This window comes from Lagopus muta, chromosome 12 (genome assembly GCF_023343835.1).
Source record: "Lagopus muta isolate bLagMut1 chromosome 12, bLagMut1 primary, whole genome shotgun sequence".
In the NCBI taxonomy this organism is placed as follows: domain Eukaryota; kingdom Metazoa; phylum Chordata; class Aves; order Galliformes; family Phasianidae; genus Lagopus; species Lagopus muta.
In genome coordinates, this window is record NC_064444.1 from 16,307,927 (window position 1) to 16,334,010 (window position 26,084).

General features: G+C 37.7%; 1 protein-coding gene across 3 annotated transcripts; it reads right to left on the bottom strand.

Moving 5' to 3' along the window:
• On the bottom strand, positions 1-14,176 carry LOC125699369 (dipeptidase 2-like). Of its 3 annotated transcripts, none has more exons than XM_048958857.1 (11): positions 13,979-14,176; positions 8,722-8,992; positions 7,836-7,962; positions 7,247-7,376; positions 6,787-6,928; positions 5,878-5,947; positions 5,286-5,462; positions 4,707-4,794; positions 3,976-4,051; positions 2,949-3,084; positions 1-1,732 (listed from the first exon to the last, which is right to left on the bottom strand). In XM_048958857.1, the coding sequence occupies exons 2-11, from the start codon at positions 8,850-8,852 to the stop codon at positions 1,535-1,537; spliced, it is 1,275 nt and encodes a 424-aa protein (XP_048814814.1). In that variant the 5' UTR covers positions 8,853-8,992; positions 13,979-14,176; the 3' UTR covers positions 1-1,534. The 3 variants fall into 3 exon arrangements, with proteins under 3 accessions (XP_048814814.1, XP_048814815.1, XP_048814816.1); XM_048958858.1 differs by lacking the exon at positions 13,979-14,176 and adding an exon at positions 10,533-11,156; XM_048958859.1 differs by lacking the exons at positions 8,722-8,992; positions 13,979-14,176 and having other exon boundaries at positions 7,247-7,350; positions 7,836-7,956.
• Between the last annotated feature and the right edge of the window lie 11,908 nt (positions 14,177-26,084).

The window sequence follows — 26,084 nt, forward strand, 5'->3', positions numbered from 1 at the left end:
TTTTAAACAATATTTTATTTAATTTCATAGTTTTCCATGGGATTACAAATTAAATGTTACACAAAAGTCAGAAAATAAGCACAAATACACTACACATAAAACAAGGAAGTAAACCACAATTACCTATACTATCATGAAATCAGAACGATACAAAGGTATTATCCACACCTTCAAGGAGACAAATGTATTTTGAATCCATGCTTCAGTAATGGGAAAAAAGAGTAGAAATTAGGCAGGAAATTGACAACACAAAAATAAAAAGGCATCTTACATTTCAAATATGCAATTGACTTACTATCACAGTACTATTTTTGTGAACAGAGACCATGGGTGGCAGTTTTCCAGCAGCTTTTGAAACTATTAGCAGAAGTAAGAATGCAAAGTAAATATCTACATTATTGCATTTATCATTTGACTAGCATCACGTGCTTTAAAAACAATTTGTGATACCAGTTAAGCAGTACTGAGAAGACAGAACTTGTGCTGAAATTCTCCACTGTATATCCATAAATAGTCTCAGTATTTGTTGAGAAACTATTCTTAAAAACTTGGTTTGTTTGCACTAAAATATTCAACACAGCTTGCAAATAATTCCTCAAGTGCCTCTAACATATTCAGAATATACTTATCAATGAGACCAGCCTATCAGACGAGCTAATTAAGCTTCATTTTGAAGCAACAGCAGGAACTGTCTTCCTCCAGAAACACTACTGGCACACGTACGCAGGAATGGATGGCAGGAACAGCCTCAAGTTATTCTAGAGAAAAACTGACTTGCTGTTTCAATTCTGTTCCTGCTTGACATTATCCTCAAATTAAACAAGAGTACCTACAACACTACCTGAACATCTGCTCCTTTATTCTGCTAACATCCGAATATGAGCCACCTACCTTCTCCCTTCAGTAATTCTCCAGCTTCCCATTGTCCTGGTCAGGGTTCAAAAATGAGTTTAGTACTACAGAATGGTTCTCTAAAGCTAAATGTAGGTATGAAAACTGAATTCAAGTACCCACATTATCCAGTTTGTTGTCTAAACTAAAAACAAAAACCAAAAAACACACACAAGCACTCTTCTACACCTACTAGGGTGGGGGTGTCTTCTCTAACCAGTGGTGACTCCTGTACCATGTAAAAAGAAGTTATGTTGGACAAAATCCTGGTACAGCTGTCTCAATATCATAATCGTGCCCACTAAAGCCTGTGTGGTACTGCTGATTCTAGACCCTGGTATTAACATCAAATGCCACAACATGTGTACCAAAATCATGTGTCATGTATTAGAGGATTTATTTATTAAGCACAACTATTTTCTATTTACAAAGTTGCTCCTGGTTTGATCAGGGTGATAGAATTTCTCACTTTAATTCTAAATGCTTTTGCCACAACATTTAAAATCTACGCTAACTTCCAAGTGTGCAGGTGAAAGTATGGAAACGGTATTAAATATTCTAGCCTAGGTCTACATTAACAGCTCGTCCCTCAGAAGGTAACTAGTGGCATTAATTTTCTTCATTCTCTCCAGAATCCACAATATTATAAATAATAATATAGTATTAAATATGGTACAAATACAAGTGATAGACTAAATGACTGTGCCATAGAAGGAAATCCAAAAGACCTGTCAGGTTGAATCTGAATATTATGTAGGTCTAGGCGACAGGAATTTTGTACTTCTTCATGAGGAATTTCACTCTCACCCACATCCATCCATCCTCCATTAGTGTTCCGCACCTAGAAAAATTCAAAAGATTGCCCTTGAAAGCCAGATTGATACGATGGCAAAAATCTTAATGTAGCTGGCAAATTCAATGCTATTTCAAGTGAAGCAACTCAAACTGTATTGCAAAAGCATATTTGAACTTGAGTAAAACAACATCGTTATCCTCATATTTGCATTCCAATGAAATATTTCACAGTAATAGTTGCAAATGAATTATAGCAATAGTCACAGTACTGGCTTTTCTTTGCCTCAGCTTCCACTACATGCAAATGCACTAATTAAAAGGCCGTAAGTAAACAAACTCATAAGCATTCTTCCACAAGTCAGCTCATATCCACAGGACAGAATTTCAAAGATGTCTAATTCAGAAGGAAGATGATTAGAAAAAATCGCATAGGCTGATTAAGTATGATGAATGTCTGCCTTTTCACATCAGGTTGCCACATATACAACTCAGCAACAGGCAGATATTCTGGCAGAGTAGTTGGAATAGTACAAAACTCCTTAATTTCTTTACACGTAACATACCTCAAAACGGTAAATGGGAAAAAAATATATATTGTCTATAAGGTCTTGTGTGTAATACCTACTTATTAAATTCTGTGAAGAAAAACAAGAACAGGCAGGCAGCTTGCAATTTGCAACCTAGGCCTTTTCAAAAGTTATCACTTAGGGTATTCTTACTTTTTTCATACTGTCTCTTTTCTTGCCACTTCTCCCTCGTTCTTCTTGACTCCTTTCTGACATTTATACTTCAAGTTTGCTGTGATCTAGTTGTTACACTTACTGTCTGTTAGCGACCTAGTCATGACAAGAGCCATTTAGAAAGGAGACTGATCCTAGGACAAGAACTTAATTGACTTTCGGGAGTCAGCATTCGTTACTGCATCAACAAACACAGTTAAGAAAAAGGTCTATGTGGTAGGAAAATCATCAGCATCTCCAAAGTGTGCAGTGACTGTGTTTAGAAGTCAATTACGTTTACTTGTCCAGACTACCCCAGAGAGAAAAGGCCCCCCAGAGTTCCATCCACTCTCTCTCTCACTTTCCTTTATTCTGCTAATATTCTCTTGGCATCTCAGTTTCTTTCCTGGCGTTTGGAATAATTACTTTAAGTACTTACGCTCCCTCATGACTCTCTCATTGTATATATAAAAAAACAATACATCAGCAGTGTCTCTCTTCCCTTTAGTAAGAATCAGTATTCGGTTTAGTTTTTAGTCTTACATTTTCCACTTCCCTGAAGACACGGAGGAAGTTTTCCTTTAAGACCCCTTTTAGTTCAGTTTCATTCCACCCTCTTCTAAGAAGTTCCTCAATCAAAGAAGGGTATTTCGAAACATCTTCCAGTCCCTCAGGGAAACTGTTGGCAAGAGAACAAGTACACAAGAACATTCAACACAGATCGCTTAAAAATGTACCAAAATATTTAAGTAGTCTTTTGCACATATTCACTTTTAGAATGAGCTTTTTTATACCCACTTCTTCCTCTGAGATGTCATAAAAATGAAGAATCCAACTGATGTAACACAAAGCAGGACTGAGACAACATGCAAGACTTTTTCACAGAGAGGATCTCAGTAGAACTAAATTATGCATTCTGGAAGGAACACGCACTTATGTGCAGGCAGGACAACAGCACTGAACCTCCTATATGTGGCCTTGAGAGTAGGAGAAAACATCTGTATCACCAGATACAGTTGCCCAGGAGTGAACAGAAAAGATTATGTTTTAGACAGTTCACTATGTTCTGCTTTCCTTGAGCATATGCCAAGGATAGCTGATTGAGCCCAGAAGGCAGGGGTGGTTACACAGCCCCAAGGCATTTTAGGCTTTTCCCTCTAGAAAGTAACAGCAGAGAGAAGAGTTTTGCAGCAGTCACAGAATCATAGAATGGTCTGGGTTGAAAAGGACCACAACCATCAGTCCTGGGGTAACTCATTTACCTTCTGAAGGGTGAAGCATATTTTCTGTAATTCATCACTGGTCTGGAAGAAGGCAGCCTCCATCATCATTTCTGCATGCACAAACTGCTGCCTACAGCACACGTTTGCAAAGCTGACTATACATTAGGGCTGGTGTCCTCACTTAAGGCACTTATTCTTGCATGTAATATTTGTGTCCTTTCTTCATAAAGCTTGTTTTAGCATTCACCACAGGACTAAAACTAAAACTCTTTTAGTCTATCTTCTTTTTTTCCCCAAAGGAATCAAAATTTAAGAGCAAATATCAATGTGTTTATGATTTTACCAACCGTTCCACTCCATCATAGTCACCACCAATTCCTATTGATTCTGAACCTGCAATTTTCTTTATGTGATCAAAATGATCTGAAAGAAAATAACAAAGAAAACAAATTGTAAGCACATCCCAGGAAGAAATAATTCAGTTCAGACATACTGGCACCAGACTACTGTTCATAAACATGTATTCGTAGTCAAATTATTTTTAAAAACAGCTCAAAAGACACCCTGATAATACAGGTTAAATTTTAATAGCACAGTCAATGCATTCAGAATATTTACTCGTGCTCATCTGGGTATTCTATGTTACAAAGTGCATCAGATAGCAGTCTTCAATATAACATCTAAATCAGTGAGATATAAACGAAGAAAAAGATACAGTCATCTCAGCACATTTATTCCCAACAGAAAGCCCAAATATACCAACAGATTTTTCATTACCCATTACATACCAGTGTTTTGGACTCTTAAGTGGAAAGGTTTAAGGTATTTTCCAGCAAGTAACAATTACTTTGGGATTAATAGTTCTTGGCTTTATGTAGGAGTATCAGTCCCTCAAGCTATGCACCCTGTAGCTCTTGCTATAGTTTAAATGAACATCAGCTCCAAAAAGACTCAGAGCTGGGATAGTGTGGGGAAGGAAATAAGCAAACAGTACCATTTACACAGTCTGAAAAATGACCCAGATGGCAAGAAATTCTTGGAAGCCACCCACAGAAATCAAAATGTATTCACTTCAAACCTGCTAGGGTAGAAACATTAACAACTTTTCTGCCACAGGCCAGTACATCTGCATTGAATGTCACCATAATAATCCCCTTGTTCTTTTTCTGAAAGAAAGGAAGAGACTGGTGATGAGTGTCCGTATGTGTGTCCTGCAAACGTCATAGGCATCTTGTGCAGAACCTTTTCTATCCATCCACCAGTGAGCATAACAACAATATACATCAAAGGTCAGATGGCAACACAAGGCTTTGCCTTTCTGCCCTTCACCCTGGATTCATTACATCCTCATATGGCCTGAATCACCAGAGTCCAGTGACTACATCAAACAAACTCTATGAGAATTTCAAAGAATTTGCGACCACTTTATTCTTGTAAAGAAAGATAAAACACAACCCAAAGAAGATACTTCAGAAGCGAACGTGTAACTTGCTGCTTTGGGATCTGCTTAAGTCCAGTTCATAGATGAGGGGGTGAAATGTAAACACTGTGATTTGCATGTATAAATTTGCCTCAGACTAGTCAAACACTGGCACCTCCCCCTCATTTTGTTGGTTTTGGTTTGTTGTTTGTTTGTTTGTTTTTTTAAAGCACTCACCAGGTTCAGGAGGATATCATCAGGAACATTTCTGGAGTGATTACAAACAGAAAATGCAGAAGAATGGCTGAAAATTACTGGTGCTTTTGAGATACGTAATGCAGTTTTTGCTGTGGAATATGAAGTATGAGATAAATCTATCAGCATACCCAGACGATTCATTTCCTTTACCACTTCCTAGAACAGATTTACAGACAACAGTGTCAGTATTGTGTTTCCTTAAAGGAAATTATTTAGATGATGTATGTAACCAGATAAATTCTGCAGCTGTCAGATTTATTCACTCATAATTAACTAGAATACCACCACATGCTCAAACCAAACTTAATCAATCCAAAATAAATTTTTTGAATTGTTATTCACATCTCACTACTTCCACTTTATTTCACACATCAGAACTGTGTTGAAACAGTTGTTAGAATGAAATCTAATACATAAACATCACAAATTCATACTTACTGAATCCTAATCACTCCTAACTAGCAAGCACTTACAAGAAATAGTTTTTAATGATAAGTTGTTCTTGGAAAGGTCAGAAGTTGTTAGTTGCATGAGAGATTGATTAGATTATCAATCAAAAAGAGATCCTTACTTGGCCGAATGCAGTCAAACCAATAACATTAGGATAAAAGTTGTGTATTCCTTTAGATGAAGATTCAGACCTTAAAAAGAGGAGTGAGAGAGGAGAGTCATATTCTGCAGACTACAGTATCAGCTACTGAAACATCATATGTTATACACAATAAAGCCATATCACACAGCCAAACTGCAGGATAATGAGCTGCACAATAAGTATCTTGTTCACATAGTGTTCCATATATTTACTGTTCAGGTCTGTTGCATGTTTGTGTAAAAATGACAAGCTTCACAATGACAATGACAAGCCCGAATTTTTCTGATTAAACAAAACTTCTTCAGAAAGCAAAGGTGAATTGTCAGCTACCCGTCAGCCATAAAGCCAGTATGTTTCAGACTTCTGCACACAGCTTTCTTTTGCCTTAGTTTAAAGGAAGTTTGTCAATTCAACAAAGAGTAGGTACTCATACTCTGAGAGAGGAACTGAGTAACCATCTCCAGAGCCGCATATGGGACCCATGATTTTGAGATGATGGCTTTAAAGGCTTCTTACTGCCAAGTTCTTAGAAAGCATTTACTAACTTTAAGCCACATTATATTCATCATCTTATTTTGTTGGTTTTGTTTGTTTTGACCTATGCAACCCTCTCTAATAAAACAAAGCAGAAGGCAACTTTCCTGTTTTTCTATTGCTAACAAAGTTTAAAAGTTTTTAAATTGTCAGTGCAGGAAGCACCGCACAACAGATCCTCCAGACACCCACTTGCTACAGGGCAGGTGATCGACCTCCCAACCCTGTCATCCTTGACTTTGTTTGGACTGAGTATGACACAGGCAGACTTTATTTGAATCTACATTTTTCCCCCTCCTGGAACTGCCACCACATTGCATGATATGGTTACACAAACACATGCACATTAGTTACCAAGGAGTATTGCAGGAATGTGTTAAAGTCATGTAACGAACACCTAGGTCATAATACATCCTCAATGCTGCCAAACTGCTGTCAATGGAGTGACCGCCTTCTATTCCAATCAAACATGCAATCTTCCTACTGTCAGAGATACCTGGAAACATCAAAGTAATTCCAAAGCAATTTCATACACTATTGAGAAAAAATGGTTATTCAGAGTTGCAAAAATAATACTGATGTTTTTGTAAGACAGGAGCTTTATTTCAGTGTTTACTTATATGGAAAATTATCTTACAACTGCAGCAAGCCAGGGCTTTGTACAATCAGATATTGTAGTTGAATAGAAAAATGGAAGTTACTCTTTAAACTAGGATAGCTAACTTGCCCGCTTACAGTTTCTTCTCTTCTGCACATGCTTTTGGAAATCTAATTAAAAAAATAAATAAATAACAGCTGCAAGAGAGAGTATCACCTTGGGAAGTTGTTACAAGTTCAAGCTCTTCGTAGCTGTTACACATCCTCTTGACAACATCAATTTGCTCTAAGGTCAGACGCACAGCATCCTTGTTCTGAGCGCTGCAAAGAACATACACTGACCAAAACTGAAAGAGACATTGACAAGTAAACTAGATGATCTGTGTTCCAACCAGGAAGCTACAGATTGCTAATAGTGGAGTTCACAAGTACAGGTCAAAGTGATTTCTTACAGTTTACAAGCTACTATAATTTTTCCCCTCTGAACAAAATGTAGTGCAATTCAGCTCTCCAAACTTACTAAACAACTCCACAATACATGCAGAAAAGCAGATGTAACTTTTTTAATATAATTCATTTACCAGAAAGCAATTGCTGCTGTTTTGATCAAGGGTAGCTGTATTATAAACACAAACATTTGCAATACAAATGACACACAAAAGTGCCTGTTACTTTTCAGTATCATTTTGTCTCTCTGAACACAAAGAGCCAGAACCAGAGCCAGTAATACCTCTGTGATTGGGAAGGGAATGAGGCAAGTGGAAAAACGTGTCCTCATACAGGCTCACTGCCATGACAGTACGTACCTGAGCTCCCACATAACCAGCCTTAAGTTTCAGAAGGTTCGTGTGTGTCTTGTTGATTTCTCTTAAGTTGACTTTACTGATTCTATTTTGGTAAAACATTCTCAGCCGTAGCACAAAGTCATTGTGGCTAGAATGGAAAACAAGTAGGGTGGAAATAAGTTGTTCCTCTTCTAATCCAAATGTAATTTCTTCAATTCTTCTTAGTTTTACAGACCAATAACTGCCAATAATCCTGGTTTAACAGATACTAAAAGTATCCTTCCTTTGCAAAGCATCTTTAATTCTTAAAGCTCCTTCTAATCAGGACAGCAAGAAAGCTTTATGCTTCTCACTTTTACTGCTGTTATGCATCTGTATTTATTTTTTTCCCTCTATTTCTGAAGGAATAGAAGAATAATATCTTCATTCTTCATGCTAATCCATGCATTCATGCCCATTCATGCTAATATCATCCACCATGCTCCTTAGAAGCAAATGTTCATTATAACCAGTGCTTCTGTTCTCAGGTTAAAACACATCAGAGATGTAATTCCTTCTAGTTGTAAGGATGCTCTTTCAAATCACGGTACCTGCCTTCTAACTGTGTAAAGAAGTCATCACTACCAAAGATGCCACTAAATTATGGGAAGGAGACAAGGGCAATGTGTGAAGGGAAACAATAATTCAGCACTGAAATCTCACCAGAAAATCACAAATGCATTTAGAGTAAGACGTTCTTGCATTAATTAGCCTTTGAATTGGAATTCTGTCCAGCTGATAAATCTCAACAGTAACTAACTACTACGTGCCAGGAATAGTCTGCATCCCAACTTATCCTAACACATTTTAGCACCTCCTCCTCACTTATGAAGATTCACTGAGAGTTTAGTTGAAGATGCTTACATACCCATCAATTAAACGTGTATCTTGCATCAGTTTGATAGCTCTGTCTTTCATTGATTTCTCACAGATGAATGGCACCGTATCAAAGAGGAACATCAACAGCCACAGCAACAACTGTGTTGGATTTTGCTTCATTTGCAAGTTTGTTAAAGCAAAGAGATACCACAGTATTCGCTGACCACAATTAAACAGGAAAATTTCCAGTCTGCAGACAGAGGTTTAACAGTACAAGCAGAGCCAAAACGCCCTCTTCCTGGTAAAGGCAGCAGTTGGTTCTGTAAGGAGAAAGAAAGAAACAACAATGAAAAGAACAGAAGGTGGGAACTGGAACAGTAAGATAGCTAGATTCTCCATAAAATTTTAAAATCTGTGGCTATTATGCTTTTGCACCTATAACCACTCCATAAACATTGCTGCTGTCACCAGCTGACAGGAATCATCTTCCCATTTGGAACTGATAGTGAGCCTGACAGACTCTAGACCCCCATTTCCCCAAAGCAGCTCCCAAAATACCATAACGAGATAGTTTTTCTGTTAGAACAACTTTAACTGGTTTGTTCCCATTACTGGGGAAACCTGACACTGAAATGACATGGATACATTTTTTGAGAAATTCCAAAAAAAACAGCTTCTCCCTTATCAGCAAATTCCTTTTTTGTTGAAACACACAGCTCACCAGAGCTTCTGCAAAGGAAAGCTATTGAAACCCTGCACTTTCTCTAAGCTACGCTTTGTGCCAAATTTCAGAGGGTCACTTTATTTCAACGAGGAAAATGAGAAAACGAGTACGATAACTTCAAGAGCAATCAAGGTATCATTTGTTGGTTAGTTTTTTTTGTTGATTTTTTTCTTTTTTTGTTGGTGTTTTTTTGTTTTTGTTTTAATACAGTAGTAAAGCACTTATACAACAGCTTTTTACGTGCTGAAAAACAAGATGATTTCACAAACAGGCTAGAAACACCTGTTGTCTAGAGAAAAGTAAATGTAAGATCTGTTAGGAAGCAAAAGGACATTTGCATGGAGAAGCTTTTTCCCTATATTCAGAGTTACTGGCAAAATTACCTATAAAGCTGTTTGAGAAGCAATCACCTCCTTTGTGCGTTGTAGTGAAATCCTAATCTAGAGGCACCTAATGAATTCTTTCAAACCAAAGTTCTGCTGGGATTCTAATGTTGTGCAGCCAGAGCTGAAGTTTTTCCAAAAGGCAACAACAAAAAAGAAAAAACAATGCTAGCTTTTCATTTGTTGCTCACTATGAGTTAACGTAGTTGGTGTTTATAAACCATTTTCCAGTAGTACAATTTTTTTTTGTTCTTATTACTAACAGAAATTGTTTTCATGAATTGTTTCCAGAGATAAAAACAAACACCAGATATCTAAAAGGTGATAAAATTAAAAGGCAAAAAAGACGTAAGGCAGTGAAAAGCAGCACAGTGAAAATCATATTCTTAAGATTCTTGTCTTTCCAGACTACCTACACATGGCTTGCTCCAAAAGTAATGTCTCCTCGTTATTTCCAAATACAACAAAGAGCACAGTAACCCTGTCTGAAGAGCAAATTCTTATTTACAAAATGCCATTTTTAAACAGAGTGACCACCATCAGCTCCACATATTCAACAGTGATGAACAAGAGCCTGCATGCCACACTCATAAATATCTGCACTAATGGAAGTGACCCAATGTCACTGCAGCCACACACCACCCACTGCCTCTCTGTGCTCACATCCACTGGTTGGTCTCCATAAACATTCTGCAAGCATCAATGAATGTCAGTGGTGCCATTTTTTCTGCACAGAAGAATTCAGTTCCATACCTTTGCTTCATATGCACTTCCACATCAGATGCCATGGAACTTCCACACGCACTCCCACATCACTCTCATACATTCTGTTTATTGCAGGTGACAGGAGAACAGTGCAGTATACAAGAACTCCTTCAAAAGTAACGCCTCCTATTTTATCAAGTTGGACCATGACAGCAGAGGCAGATGTTGGTGGTACAGCAGTGGAGGTTGAGCTTTTGCATCAATATTCTATTTCATCTTGCTGTGTGACAGATGGCTGCAGTGGGGTAGACTGATAAATGGTATTTGACACGGAAGTGAGCACGAAGCATGAAGAAACAACTTCACAACTTAGATTTAGAAATACATAGACTGCTATTCTGAAAAAATCCTTCTACTTTGATGTAAATTGCTTTTTTAAGAAGCTGCTTAGGCCTTTTCTGTTCCTTTCACAAGATTTGGGAGTGTGCCAATTTGTGCACTCATCTGTCAGAAAGTACTTTTGAAGAGAAGTATCTAACCCTATGTATGGAGAAGTTTAGAATCAATCCTGAAGTGGTGTAGGAAAGAAGACATAGGACAGGTGAATAAACACAACAATATGCAGAAGGTCTGCAAAGCAGCCAAGTAAATTGCTCTTCCGCATACTGCTTTTGTTCACTGCCACATCTTTATGCTTGTACACAGCAAAAGTTACTGGAGAAGTCATTTTCTCATGTTGTTGTTTCTTTTTTTTTTTTCCCCTTTTTTTTTTTTTTTTTTTTGAATACTGCTTTTAGCAGAAAAATATTTGAAATGCCATTGGTAACCACTGAGATGTGTCAGTTCTGAACAAGCAGACTTCAGTTTTTACTTTCACTCAGACAAACTGAATACTGGTCTTGTTCAACATCTTCACCAGTGATCTCAGTACAATTGCTTTCCAACCCCATCATTCTTCTGTACGCAGTGTAGCCACAACAATTTGGAGTATCAGACTTAGAAAAGCCACCAGTACAAAGCCCGGAAGAAATGAGTTTCTGAAGAGATGGAATAGGCACAGTCAGTAAATTCCTGACAGCCTTGATATTAATACTTGTGTTTGCTGAACTATAATGCTCAAATGTGCAATAAACTAGAGCTCACAATTTGAGCTAGTAATACCGCCTGAAGAAAGTTCATCCTCACACAGTCCAGATAAGCTGAGAGCTCAAGTAGGTAATAGTAGGGTATTTGCTACTGAAGTATAGGAGATTGATTGCTTTGCCCTTTAAAACAATTCCCTCAGAACTTCTCTCAGAAAAGGACAACTACTGAATTTATTTCCTGTTAGGTTTCCACACTTTACTGTTGCTTTTTTTTTCCCTGTCCATAGTTTCTAAGACTTTGACACATTCAGATTACTGAATCCAGTAATTTTTAAATAGATTGGAGCTCTACAAATGCATTTTATTATCTAAAGACTACAGATGAGAACTATTTTCTCAGCAGTCCTAAATAACTGAAATTCTTCTGACGTCAGGACTGATAAGCATTATGGTGTAAACGCAGAACAAACCAGAACAGCCTGCCAACTACTTCCACAACACTGTGTCAGAGCACATTCCATCAGGCAGAACTTCCTCCAGGTTAAGAGTTCTGACCTCAGTGTTGGGAGGGAGATCCCCAGGGGAAGTAGGCTGGCCTCCTCTTGCGCAGACACAGCAATGCTTCTTTCCTAGACTGCAAACCAGAACCCTCAGAACAACATGAACTTGAGCAAACAACTCTTCAGGGTTCCCCTCTGCAACTGTACTCCCAACAGTATGGATTGCAATAGGTTCCAAAGATACAGACAGAAGACTGCATTTGAAAGGGATTCCCTTCTTTCCAGTCACCCCATTTGGGCCCCTGTCACATGCTCCTATTGTGGTATAAAAAGTTCCACTTCTCCTGTGATCCTCTCCATGCTGGCACAAACCATGTCCCCTCCTGACTTTTCCCAACAATTGGGTTTTTTTAGTAGGGTTCTGCCAAGTTTTGAAATATTTCCCATATTTTTCAGATGTTTTTCTCCACCATTCAAAAATAATGCTACAAAGCAGAAAGATACACATACAAAGGCCATGAAGATGACCATTAATGAGCATTAACAACTGAGTTTTACCATAATGAGTATACTGCTCTCAGAGGAAGTAATGAACTTGCCTTCAGCAACACAAAGACGTCTGCTGAAGTACTTGTGCCACAGTGAAGTTTGTCCCCATACCCAAATATGAACTCTCAAATAATGGACAATTTTAAAAAGAGTGTTTTCAAACACACCACAAATGTTTTATCTTTTCGTACTTGCCCACATTTTTTCAAATCTGAAAGACAACACAGTTCCGTTTTCTTCTGATTGTGACACGCAAGAGAAAGATTACGGGGAACAGCAGTTACTGGAAATGTTATCATTCTTGTAGTCCTTCTCAAATGGGAGTGCAGCCCTTGAGAAGTTGTTTTTCTTCTATAAACATATATCAGAAATATATGGACATTGTAAAAACCCCAAAGCTTAAACAAAACAGCATTTCTATAGAACTGGAAAAAGCAATATGTTAAAGCACACATGTAGACTTGTTACTACAACAAAAAAATCTAATTTATAAAATGTTAGTTTTGTTCTTAACATTAAAGTATGTAAGATGTTAAAGAAAGGAGAAAAAAATTACTCAAGCATCAGAACTTATCACAAAGGCAAATCAGCTTTTGAAGACAATCTTCAATTTCAGATTCTTCATTTTAGAACGCAACTCATATCTGCAGCCTCTTTCTCTAGAACTCTACCAGATCCTAAGAAAATGACTGAAAAAGGATATTCATTTGTTCAAAATTCCTAATGAGAAAGTACCAAGCCTTCTTCATTCAGTAACATTGTTCTGATGCTACATAAATCTGTTACACACTATAGATTTGGATCCAAACACTCACTCTTTTTTCACCAGTATTATGTCCATAGCGATTTTCAGGAATACTTTTAAGCATGAAACATACCTGCACGTTCCTCAAGCTGTTCAACTACTAACAGTAATCACTTATACATTACCAAGTCTCCATTCTATGTATTTGTTCAAAAATGCTATGAGAATTTCCTACTTAACATCAATCTCAAGACATTATACCTCTGGAACACACAGTAACAGTATTTTCTGTTTCATGCTGATACAGCCTGTGTTAAATATTCTTTATATTTTGACAGTAACACTAATTTATCTTTAAGACTATTTAGGTAAAGAGGACAGTCACTTGTATCTTTATTCAGAAACCACTTCTTGAAAACTGAAGGAGTATTGTAAGCACCAGGCTAAATTAAGAACATGATATACAAAGCACCCGTACTTGAACAGCAGTTAATACAAAAAAAGAAAGCCGTACAGTTTTTTTTCCATGCTGACTGAGCAGAGTTGAGAAGTGGATGTTGACACGAGATTTATAGCTTTTTCTTGTTTATCTAAAGGCTCCTTGGAGCAGGTTACCTTCTTAGGAAAATGCAGCAGAGTCGTAATCCACGTTCCTCTGTGCCGAATGCAACTGTTAAAGCCTGGCACCAGGTCCTCCTGGCATCAGGTCAGCAAGCAAGTAATGTCCTCTATTTCTTTAGCTCACACATCACAGGCTTCGCACACAACAGGCGTCCGGGGATTGCCCCTGCACAGGAATGAGGTCTGTGAGAAAGTTTCCAGCTCAGCTACCGCCCACTCACACAAGCATCGGGCCGCACCGTGCGTCCTCCCTCTTGTGGCAGATCTCTTGTACAGCACATCATGTGTCCACTAAAAAACGATGCATTTAACACCACTCTGTTTTAGACAGAGGTGCCTTCTATCACAGACCGATTTGTTTTGGAAGGGATTTTTGAAGGGACATCAGCCTCCTGACCGCAGCTAAACTAATTTCAATGTTAGATCAGGTTGCTCAGACATTTATTCTGCCTTCAAGGAAGATCATACAACCTTCCCAGGCTCCTGTTCCAGTGCTCAATTGTCATATTTTTTCCTTAAATCCACTGGAATCTCCTCTTATGCAAACTGTGATGGTTGCATCTCTTCCTCTTGCTGATCCGCTTAGAGAAGACTCTCAAAATTGAATTTGTAGGAAAAACAGGCACAGCATGCACTTCACTGATGACCTAATTTTGCCACATTTACTATATTCTAGACCTTGATGCTGTACCTACCAGGTTCTAATCAGGACTCACAGTGCCATTGTATAGAAGTTAAAATACTCACAAGTTACAGGTGACCTTTTAAAAAAAAATTTCCCTCTCCAAACTTTTATATTCCCTGTCTTGGAGCTGTCAGTTTGGAAATACAAAAGAAGTACATGCAACAGCATGATCCTAGAGGTTGACAAGAAATATAGTTTGCTAATAATCATTTTTATTCTACCTTACGCTTTCTACAGAAAAAGCAAAGCATCACCATAATTCTGGTTACGCACTGCAAAGAAGTAACTAAGTCCCAAAACATTCACCAGGCTGTTGCAAAAGGCACATTCTGACTGGAGCATAGTATTTCATCATTCCACTCATCCCCAGTACGTGGAAATTTAAACAGAAACAAAAACATCTACATTACTAAGAATGTTAATTTGATGGACTTCACTTAAAAATTTTCGCCATCAACTTGAGTGGACCAAAGCACACTAAGTGAAACAAATATTTTCTCTATGAAGTAACTGCTGCCTTATCTGGGCCAGATCCATTTGTATACATGTGACAGGAAACCCTCTCCCAAATATAATTTAGAGTTGCAAATAACAGATTAAAACAACAGGCTCACATTCACTTTCCTACTTGTGTTCTAGTTCTACCTCATGTTTCTTTTTTAGTTCTCATCCCCTTTCTACAAAAATTAATTAGTATCACATAACTATAATTGCCTACAATTTTTTCCTCCTATCTTCTCAATTTCCTCTCCTAACAAAGCCAAGTTTAATCTCTGAAATGATTTCTATCTAAAACTATTTCCACATGCCTCCAGGAAAATCATGCTTAACAACAACCCCTTGTTCAAGAACAACTTTTCCTGAGCCACTAAGCTCCTGTTATAACTTTTAATGGCTTAACTCTGTAGATTCAAAACATAAATAGATTTTTAAAGCTGCTACAAAGCAACTTATTTGGCTCACAGACATTTTTTCTATCATTTTATTTCAGTGGCACTAGATGAGCCTTAATGGCTGTTTGTTTTTGATAGTTCTTATAACACAGCATTTGGGATCTATGCCTTTCCTGCAGAGTCCATCTGGCAGGACTGTTCTCTTAATAGATAGCCAGAAAGCTATTTTTTATTGTCCAGAATGTAGTTACACAGCTGCTTCTGATAATAGCTATCCTTGTGTTTATATCATGTTTTATCCATCTCAGATACATTTTGGAGCAAGCTGAGAAGCTATAAACTAACAGCAGCACTTACACTCATAACAGCTGCTGTCGAGACACAAAGGGAGAACATAATGTGTTGGAGCTTTTTTTCCACAATAGAAAGGCTTGTTCCATACAGAGCAGAGCTCAAAATGCTAGCATTTTCACTACCCACACATATTAAACTACAGATTACTGCTGCTCAGAAAGCAAGGTTTTTGAGTTGGTTGTTTTTGTTTTGTTTTTTGCATATGCAGATGTGTATGGCAGCAGCCAATTTGAAGTGAACTTGGGTTTCTCTAGAATACTTGTACTCTACAAACTCACAGCAACATCTGTCTTGCATGCTAGCAATCTAAGTATATGGCACGGAATCTGTGTATGAATCAGCTTTTGAACTTCACCATTGCACAATGGCTAAAGGATGAACCACACTAACTTAATATTACAAATGCAGCTTACCAAGTATTTGAACACAGTGTCTTCCAAGAAAAGATTGCAATCTCCTAGAACATCACTTTGACAGCTCTTGAGCACAGACATCAATATTTTAAACACAAAATGCTAAAACATGTTGGGAACAGGAAATCCTACATATCAAGATTTCTGTTTGCATAAAAATGGCAATATTGGCAGTTTTAACTATTTCAAATGAAATTCCAGTTGTTTCTTCTACTGATCCCAGTATTGCTTCCAGGTCCTAAAATGGAATGAGTTCGTACTCAGACTTGGGAAGTTCACTATTTGTTCTAATCTGTTGAAATCAGCATAGTTGCAATATATTTCTCAGTTAAAACCTCACAAGAAAAAAAGTCATCTAAACTTGAGAACCAAACGGGTTATGAGCCACATCAGTAAAGTTCTTTTTACTTTTTCCCCTATGTTCCTCTGTCTCGGTTTTGGGGATGGCTGAAGCTGCTACAGTTTCATGACCCCAGTTCAACCATCATCAATGAAAACAGTTAAATTATGCCATCTGTTTATGAACTTAAAGAGTCACAATGTCTGACAGTTATTGCCAAGTGCAAAAGAAAAAGGAGTACAAAGATGAATGTTGTGGTTTTTGTTTTGTGTGTGTTTTGTTTGTTTTTTAAACCAGAGAGGCTCATTTTATTTTCTTGTGTTTGGAACAGAGAAAAGGCTTCATGAAGCACACAGAGTTTTGTGGTTATAGGAAAGGAAAGCTCAATGTTTCCCATAGCTGAAAGTAAATAGAGCAATGAGGTCAGTTACTTTACAGGATGGACACAAATGTGTACTTCTTTGACACTCAGTGGCTTTCAGCAACGTTTTGTACGAAAACCAAAATTGTTGGAGGTTCTCCTAAGTAAATATTGTAATTCAGAGTTAGTTTTTGCAGTGTATTAGAAAGATGAAACAAGCAGCTGAAGGGAAAAAAACGTTGTGACAAACTCATTTAAATTTTTATTTTAAAATACTGCTAATATTATGAGTCAATACCCAATTAGCAAAGGAAACCACTAATCTGCTTTCTCTGTTTCTTTAGCTGCACATTTCTGTTTTATTTGTTTTTAGTTTTATGCGTTCTGAAGAAAAGGAAAAGTTCTTGCCACAAGGTGGCAGGCGCTTCCCAATGGAAAACTAATCTGGTCTTCGAACTGAGGACAGATAGGTGGTTGCCAAGACTGTATGTCATTTCTGTGAAGGTCACAAAACGCTTGTGGACAACAGAAGCTGTTGGTGACATCTAATCTTTTAGTCAAACTATAACCAAAGACTTCTTGGATCACAGTCTAAAAAAAAAAAGTACTTAGAAAAATCATTTTCTATTCTGGATTGATTTCTATACACACATTCCTGCTCAAAAGCAGAATTCAGAAAGCTCTATTTCTTTCACTTCCCACTCCAATTTTTTTTTTATTAAGGGCAAATCCATATCTATTTAAATTAGCAGCAACTCCTTGTGACATTTAGGCACCCACAGCTGTGCAGGGCAACAAGCTCCACTGCCATGCATGCATCTGAGCACAGAATTCTGAGAAAAGCCAATCCTTGCGGCATCAGTAAGAAAACCCAAAATAGAGTGAGAGTTTACTTATCTTCATTTCTACCACCTAATAAAAAGTGTTGTTTAAATTGAGTTTGACATTTTGCTTTGAGTTTTCTGGGGATTCCTGTAAGTCATCACTGCTGTCTCTAATCTGCAGAATATATCCAGGTTGATCTTGACAGAAGTCTGAGTCTTCCTTACTCCTCCTATCCTTCCCTGACAGGAAGCAGCTATTTTGTTTTTGGCACCCTGCTGGTATAATTCTGAAGTACAGATCTGGACAGAAGCTTCATATGTTGAAAACTAAACTATGTTTTTGGGTAGAGCACTGAAAATTCTTTCTGTGCCTTGGCCCAAGCAATGTTTATATTATGAAATATATATGTTACTTCTACTTCAGGATGATTCTAGGGAAATGAAAGATCAGACTGCTCAGGAAGGGCAGAAGTGTTACATCAGCTGAAGCAGCTCAGGTCGTGCAATCAGCAGCAAGGACATTAGTCAGGGTGACTTTGAGTTGAAGTGTGTGCTGCTGCTTAAGACTGTTCCCACAGAGTACTCTCACACCTATTGTCACAGAACCACAGATGGATTGTGGTGGTAGGAAGGACAGTATTTTTAAAATAAATGAATTAATAAACAAAATATAGTACAATAGTAAGATAAACATTTCAAGCATTCAGTCTAAGAACGATTTGACATTTTTTCTTACATTTTCAAGCTCATTGTGTGCTACTTGTTCTTCTAAGTTGTAGTTATTATAAAGTGTGCTACCAAGACATAACAAAATATACTATAACAAATACATTTCTGCATAAACATAATTGAAGTTGTATATAGTATTAATTGTAGATTATGTTACTTTAACAAGAAAAATTATATTTAGCTCTTAGCAAACCCAATTTTAAGCTAGAGCTGAACATATCGTCCTTCTCACCCTCTTTGTGTGTGTAAGAGCCAGCCAAGAACTTTCAGGAAAAAAAAATCTCTTTTGAGAATCAGGCAGTTCTACCAGAAAACTATTACAAGAACAGCTCTCTTGTACAGACATCTTTAACTGCAAGTTTGTCAGCACACTTCAGAATATTGGAAGAATCTAGGTTGTAGATTTCTTTAATTTTAGTTTTCTTTCTACTGTTTAATACAACACTGTTTATGTTCTATTAATTTTTTGTGCAAATATTAATTCCAGGGAGAAAGCCAAGCCATTTATTCTATAAGATGCTGGTGAGTATGACAGTATGTCCAGAATCTTGCAGTTTTTTTTTTTTTTTTTTCCTCTCACTTACACAGAATAAATTGAGGCAGCTAAGGTTTTCTAAGCATCTTCCCAGTTTCAAGAGTTAACTCTGACATTTTCATTCTTGACAAAACCTTTTGTACTTATACACACACATGCAAACACAGAGAGTAAAGACAAACAGTATTTGGATCCTACCATAACACCTGTGGGTCACTCTGAAAGTAACACCTCCTAGTTTATTACCTTGGCCCACAACATCAAGGCTGGATGTTGGTGGTACAGCAGTAGGGACTGAACAATCCCACCAACAGTGTTACACGTTGTTGCTGCGTGACAGATGGCAGCAGAGGGCAGTCTGACAAAGCAGAGTCTGATGTGGAAGTGTGTAGTAAACAAAGGTGTAGAATTAAATTCCTCCATGCAGAGAAGATGACATCCACTGATACTCATCAACACTTGCTGAAAATTCATGGAGACCAAAATGGTGGATGTGAACATAGCGAGGCTGTGGGTGGTGCTTTTTTAGCAGCAACATAGGAGGCAATACTTTCAGAGTGACCTACTTACCTACCATGTCACTCAGCTAAGCAGGGAAGTTGCAGGACAAAGGAGAGCAGTAAGCTAAATTAGAATAGGACTACAGAAGGTCTAACAAAGATTGCTGTACCTCATTATACTCCAGTACAGCTACGAATACCACAAACACTTGTTAAATAGTAGATTCCTACTGCGCTTTCACTGAAATACATGTAGGATGCTCCGAAAGTAACCTGATGTGAAGCATAACTGTACATAAGCTATGAATGCTTAAGAGCAAAAATGAAAACACATATACATGTATATATACATTCAAAGTATTCCTAAGAAACCTCAAAGCACATTTGTATTAGGGCCTCTTTGTTAGATTAGAAAATTTGCCCTCTGGAGATTCACTATTTCTGAGATACTTTCTAATCTATACACCATACTGTGATGCTTAAGAACAGGTTTCTTTAATTGAGGACAGTGTCAGTAGTATTAATAAGGCTGTAGATTAGGAAATTTCTTTGGTTCTACTGGAAAAAGAGCTTCCTTGCAGCAGTGAGATAAAGTTGCCATGGAAACCTATTTGCTAAGATGACATTAAAACGCAGCATGGATGCTTATATTTCTCTTTTTGTAATAAGCAACATTTAATGGTACGGTCAGGAGTGACTGTTATTTGCACAGCAAGAGACCAGGACTTACTCAGGACAATTACTGGAGAATCTTTGTCATGCTCCAGGGCTGGCTAGTTGACAGTGCATCTTGTTACAGAAAGAGGAGTGTTAGGAGATGGATCAAGCAAGCGATCTGAACTAACAACTAACCAGGTAAGACAAGTAAACACATACACGTGAAAAACAGGTTCATGAACTGACCTTAGCATAAGTTATCACCATGGGAAGCTATCTGAGGATATTCACAGAAGAATCTACTTTTCAAATCAAACTACATTGGAATTGTAATAGCTTCTCACTTTCCTTCATCTAAACACTAATAAATCTGGCATTTAACAGAGGAAGCATCTCTTGTCCATGGTGAATTTCTCGTTCTAGCTTTCACAACACAAGAACAGATCCTCACACCCTGCTGGGTGTGTGATTGCACTTTGCACAGAATCGTGGATGCATTTACAAATAATCACATAAGAGAATCCAAATCAAGACCTCTTTTCTTCCTTGCAAGGATAGAATGAGAGATATCACCCACACCACTTCGACCACGCTTAGTTTGTGAAAGAGCTGTGTACAAAACCACAGGAACACATAGGAAGAGACATGTCATTGGGGTCAAGACAACAAGCCAGAACACATTTATTATTCTCTACCAAAAAGTAAGAAGTATCAATGAACATCCTGTTTCAAAGGTTTGGTACTTCTGATCTAGTTTAACATATATGCCAACAGTGTATGCACAGTGATTTTCTGTAACTTTATTCCAATCTGATTTCTTTTAAAGCCAAGATCATAATCTGTTACTCACTTGCTTGGTCATGAACAAATAGCAAGCTTAGTCAAACAAATCTACCTGCTTCATCAAAAATTAAGCTGCATAGGAAAGGCTGCAAGCAAAGCACAGACATGCTGCTTTTGGCTGTTCAGATGAAGTAGTCTGACTTGTAAATTCTAGGTGAAGCAGTAGTAACTTAGTGCTGATTGTAAATACTCCATCTTCCACACATTTATCTCTCCAGCAAGGAAGACGTGGAAAAGTCATGTGAAGGATTTAGCAGCACACAAAGGAGTGTGTGTTCAGTCCGACTTGCCTTGTCATTCCCATCTTTGAGCATACTTAGGAGACTTGAAATCATCAGTATCTACTCCAGATAACTGTTTCAAAGAAGGTTACTGAAGTGCTTAGTGCAAAGTTAAAGGCATCATATGCTTCAATTTACAGAGAGCCAATTATCTCCATACTACTGCTTATAGTCAACTGTGTAACTGCTGCAACCATTGTGTCCCCTAAAAAAAGTCACTGTCTGAATTATGAACTGTTGCAGTTTTTAAGTTTCCATTGCCTAAAGGGTAGAGCCCATGGTAGTTTGTCTGCCAAGTATCTAGCTAAAGCTGATTTTTTTTTTTTTTTTTTACTGGAGCGTTAATTTCATTTCTCTTCTAAATCATCAGCATAGCAAAAGTTTTTCATGGATATTTGGAGCATCATCATAACCTCAAGTAATTGAAAAATACTGTTACTGATTCTTGACCAAGAAGGCAGAATTACTGAAGGCTGCAGTCAATAAATCAATGGTAGCTGAGCAATTCATCTTCCTACTTTGCTATATATTTCTGCTAGCACTCTCCAGAAGTTACAGAAAAAACATTCCCAGAGCTCAGGTCACAGGGATATAGTTAACATAGATAATCTGAGAGTTAACTGTTAAAACCAGATTTTGTGTTACTGGGTCATACACCGTGGTTGTTACAAGATGTCAAATAGCTTAAGGTAAAACTGATTTTTGAGAAATTACTTTCCATGTTTCATAGATCTCCTGAAATGTAAAGAGAAGAATGCAAATGTATGTAATTCAAACCTACTGGGGAATAACATGATTGCTTACATGCTTACACAACATGGAACTTACATAAAAACACTCCCCCTTGTAACCTTACAGAATATCCAACTACAAATGACTCAATCAGCTGAGATGTACTACTATTATTACTCAACTTCCCCTAACGTGAGCATATATTGCTCATTGAATTTAAAACCTTCACTGCAAATTGGAGTAAATTCTGCCTGCCTTTCTTGCTAGTGAAAAACCTGAAGTAAAAAAAACAAACAGCATGAAGTTCAACTACAGAGAAGGACTTGTATAAAAAAAACTTGATGCAGAACAAGAGAAGGCCAACTATATCCAGGGTAGCATCAAAAGAAGGGTGGCAGCAGGGCAAGAGAGGTGATTGTTCCCCTCCTCTCTGCCCTCACAAGGCCCCATCTGGAGCACTGCATCCAGGTGTGGGGCCCCCAGCACAAGAAAGTTATGGAGAAACCGGAAGGGTTCAGAGAAGGGCCACAAAGATGGGCAGAGGGCTGGAGCATCCCCCCTACAAAGAAGGGCTGAGGGAGCTGGGCTTATTCAGCCTGGAGAAGGCTCCTGGGAGATCTATTGTGCCTTACACTACTTAAAGACAGCTTATAATCAGGAGGGAGACCAACTATTTCCACAGGCAAAAAGTGATAGGACAAGTGGGAATGATTTTAAACTAAAAGAGAGGAGATTTAGATTAGACATTATGAGGAAATCTTTGACATTGACACAGCTGTACAGAGAGGCTGTAGATGCCCCATCCTTGAAAGCACACAAGGCCAGGTTGGATGGGGCCCTGGGAAAATTGATCTAGTGCCCAAGTTAGTGGTTGGCAACCCTGCCTGCGATAGAGGGTTGGAACTAAACCATCTTTACATCCCTTCCAAGCCATTCTATGAAAAATACAGTTTTGAACACCAAACATTGAAGTCACAAAAAACATGGAGTAAAAGATTTAGTTTTTTTTTTTAAAGTAGTGTCTGCATTATATGCCCAGCATGCAATAGTTCAGCTTTAAAGAAAGAAAAAACTGCAGATAAGGTATTTAACATTACATATGCAGCATGCAAGCATTATTGAAACCCTTCAGCTTTTTATCATATATATATATATATATATATATATATATATATATATATATATATATGATATTTCCTTTCTTTAGCACATTGTATGTTCTAGCATTTAAAAAAAAGTCTTTAAGCACACAATATTAAAGAGCACCTCAAGAGATAACAGAGCTTGGCAAAGATTATTATCAGTTGTTTTAGTTACTATATCGCAGGCTGCTCAGAGGAAGATTGGACAAAAATGTTTCTGCTTCCTTGATCTGCATCAGGTTGAGTATGATCTGTTTATTACCACCATCATTTTCTACCTTGGAGACTGACTTTAAAAGTCATTATAAAACAGCTCTCCAAGAATGAGGAAAGGCAAAGCTTCTGAAGCTTTCTACAGGCACAGGCTTAGACAACTGTCTGAATGTGAGCAAGTACATCCACAGATCAGTGTGTACATAATTTAGCCACCTAAAGTAGTAATTATGTAAAGGTTAGCTTTTATTTATTATTATTATTTTTTTAATCTGTCCCATGAGTTTCTGAACACCTACCTTTTTGTTATATATCCGAGAATATTCTTTTGCACTGGAATTGTCCCCTCCCTACTACAGGAACATATGTTCACACAGCTTACATTATCCATGCAGCAGTTTGTCTTTGCTCTGGAGTACACTGCCTGCACTCAGCGATTGTATCTAAGCAAGTTGGGCAGTAAGCACGCAGATTATTTCGTTCTGTGGCCTGAATGTCCTAACGGCTCTCCTTTGAAGTTTTTAGAGATACTTTCTATCCTTACTACCATCAAGGAAGAAAGACTGAGCTCCATGGTATAATTCATGTGCAAATATACCTGCAAAACAGATAAACTACTTACATAAAATACAACTAAGTTATTTCTAGTGAATAATCTGGATGTGCCATGAAATGAAGAATAAGAAACTGTTCACCAGTACCCTCAAGTCAGGGCAAAACAAAATAGGTGGTTTTTTTGTTTGTTTATTTTGGTTTCTAGACTGAGGCTGTTCCATAAATCTATAGGAAAGCAAATTGGCCATATGCTTCAGCTCCGTCTCACAACCCAAAAAAATGAATGAGAGAAACCTGAAACTCACAAGACTGACACATCAGGAAGGACAATATAGCATGAGATCAGTGCAGTCACAGCACTGAAGGACTTGAACTCGAAACAAGTTATTTATAGTTCCAAGTACCTTCCATTAAATCAGCCATTATTTTAATAATTATAAGAAAAAAAAAAAAATCAGGTAGAATTTTACATACAATTATTTAACCTGGGAAACAAATCAACAGCCGAATCAGATGAAGAAATGATACTTCACACCTGTTTCTTGCAAATTTTAGAATAAAATGTAGCAAGAACATCTGCCAGATCAGAATATTTTCAGTGTTTTGTTCACGGTATTTAGTATTTACTTAGTCTTTGCTAAGTACTGAAAGCCAATAGAAGACAGCTTGGAGAGTGAAGTGAAACAAGCCACAAGAACAAAGGATAATTAGCAGTCTCTGGTCAGAAGTATGTTGTTGAGGTAAATGTTATTTATATTAATTATGAATATATTACAACTCTCCTCTTCTTTGTGGGGCTGGAAATGGAGAGCACAGAACACTCTCTTTCTGTTTGCCACAATTTCAGTGTTTAGCCTATATTAACATCAAAGAAAGTGCTTTGATTTGCTATTGTTGCTTGACTGTATATTCGACAAGCTCAAAATTCAGCCAACACATAAGTAACACAATGTATAGCCAAAAAAAAACAGCCTATAACCCTATTATTAAATCTTACTGAAGGGAAAAATAATACAAACTGATCTAACAAAAAAAAAAAAAATCAATAAGCCTCACTTTGTTGTAAGACATAATTGTACTGTCTCAATTGCAATATCACAGGGCTCAGCAGCTGTGCTGGAAACTGTCATCAATTAAAATGAAAGAGCTATCTTCTCAATTGCTTTAAATCTAAATCCTTTTTACCAGAAAAGATTTTTACAGCTCAATAACATGCTCATGTCTAGTTGATACTCCTCAAAAGGGAGCAAGATCCATCATCACAACTGAGACTTCACTTGCCTATGTGCAGCATAGTAGCCTTTCAGCTAGCTGTATGACTAAATCCTTTCTGTTCACTGAAGGCTCCCCTTCATGCACAAATACAGCCTCATGACAACCAGGCAACTATTGACCAAACTCCTGCCCAGCTATCCAAGACTAAAAAGTGAGAAAGAATGACTCTTCATTATCCCAAATGTTCCAATTTATTTCAGACACTATGACATAGTACAGTAACAATTTTGAGGTTCTCATGTTTCTATCTTTCCCTATCACACTGTTTTTGGCATTTTCACAGTCTGAGTAGGATACACATCTAGGGGATGTTTCAGTTCTTTCATGAAAGGATTATAGAGGTTGGAAAGGAATTGAATCTGGACTCATTTTCTGGGCTAATGTATGCAGAGCAGGCAGCAGGACCTCCTGCCTGTCTCAAGGTCATTCTTCAAGAGGAACAGACACTGCAGGTTCTCTTACCAGGGTTCAACCAGGCTTGAGAGCACAAGAGTGGACTGCTGGACTGCCACAGTCCAAGCACAGGTTCTTCAGATTCACCATTGCCTGTTTCCTAGGAGCTACATCTAAATAGCTCATCCCTCAGCCTAATGTACTTTTTGGCCCCAGTCACCTTATAGAAGAGCACAGTATATGAAGACAGATGCTAAATTCTAGGCTATGAACTGGACCTTTGAGGCTGGATGCCTATTTGTTCTCTTTTAAATGAATCTGGGTCTGAGATGCAATCCACTTTCTTCAGAGAAAGAGAGAGGAGCATGACAGTAA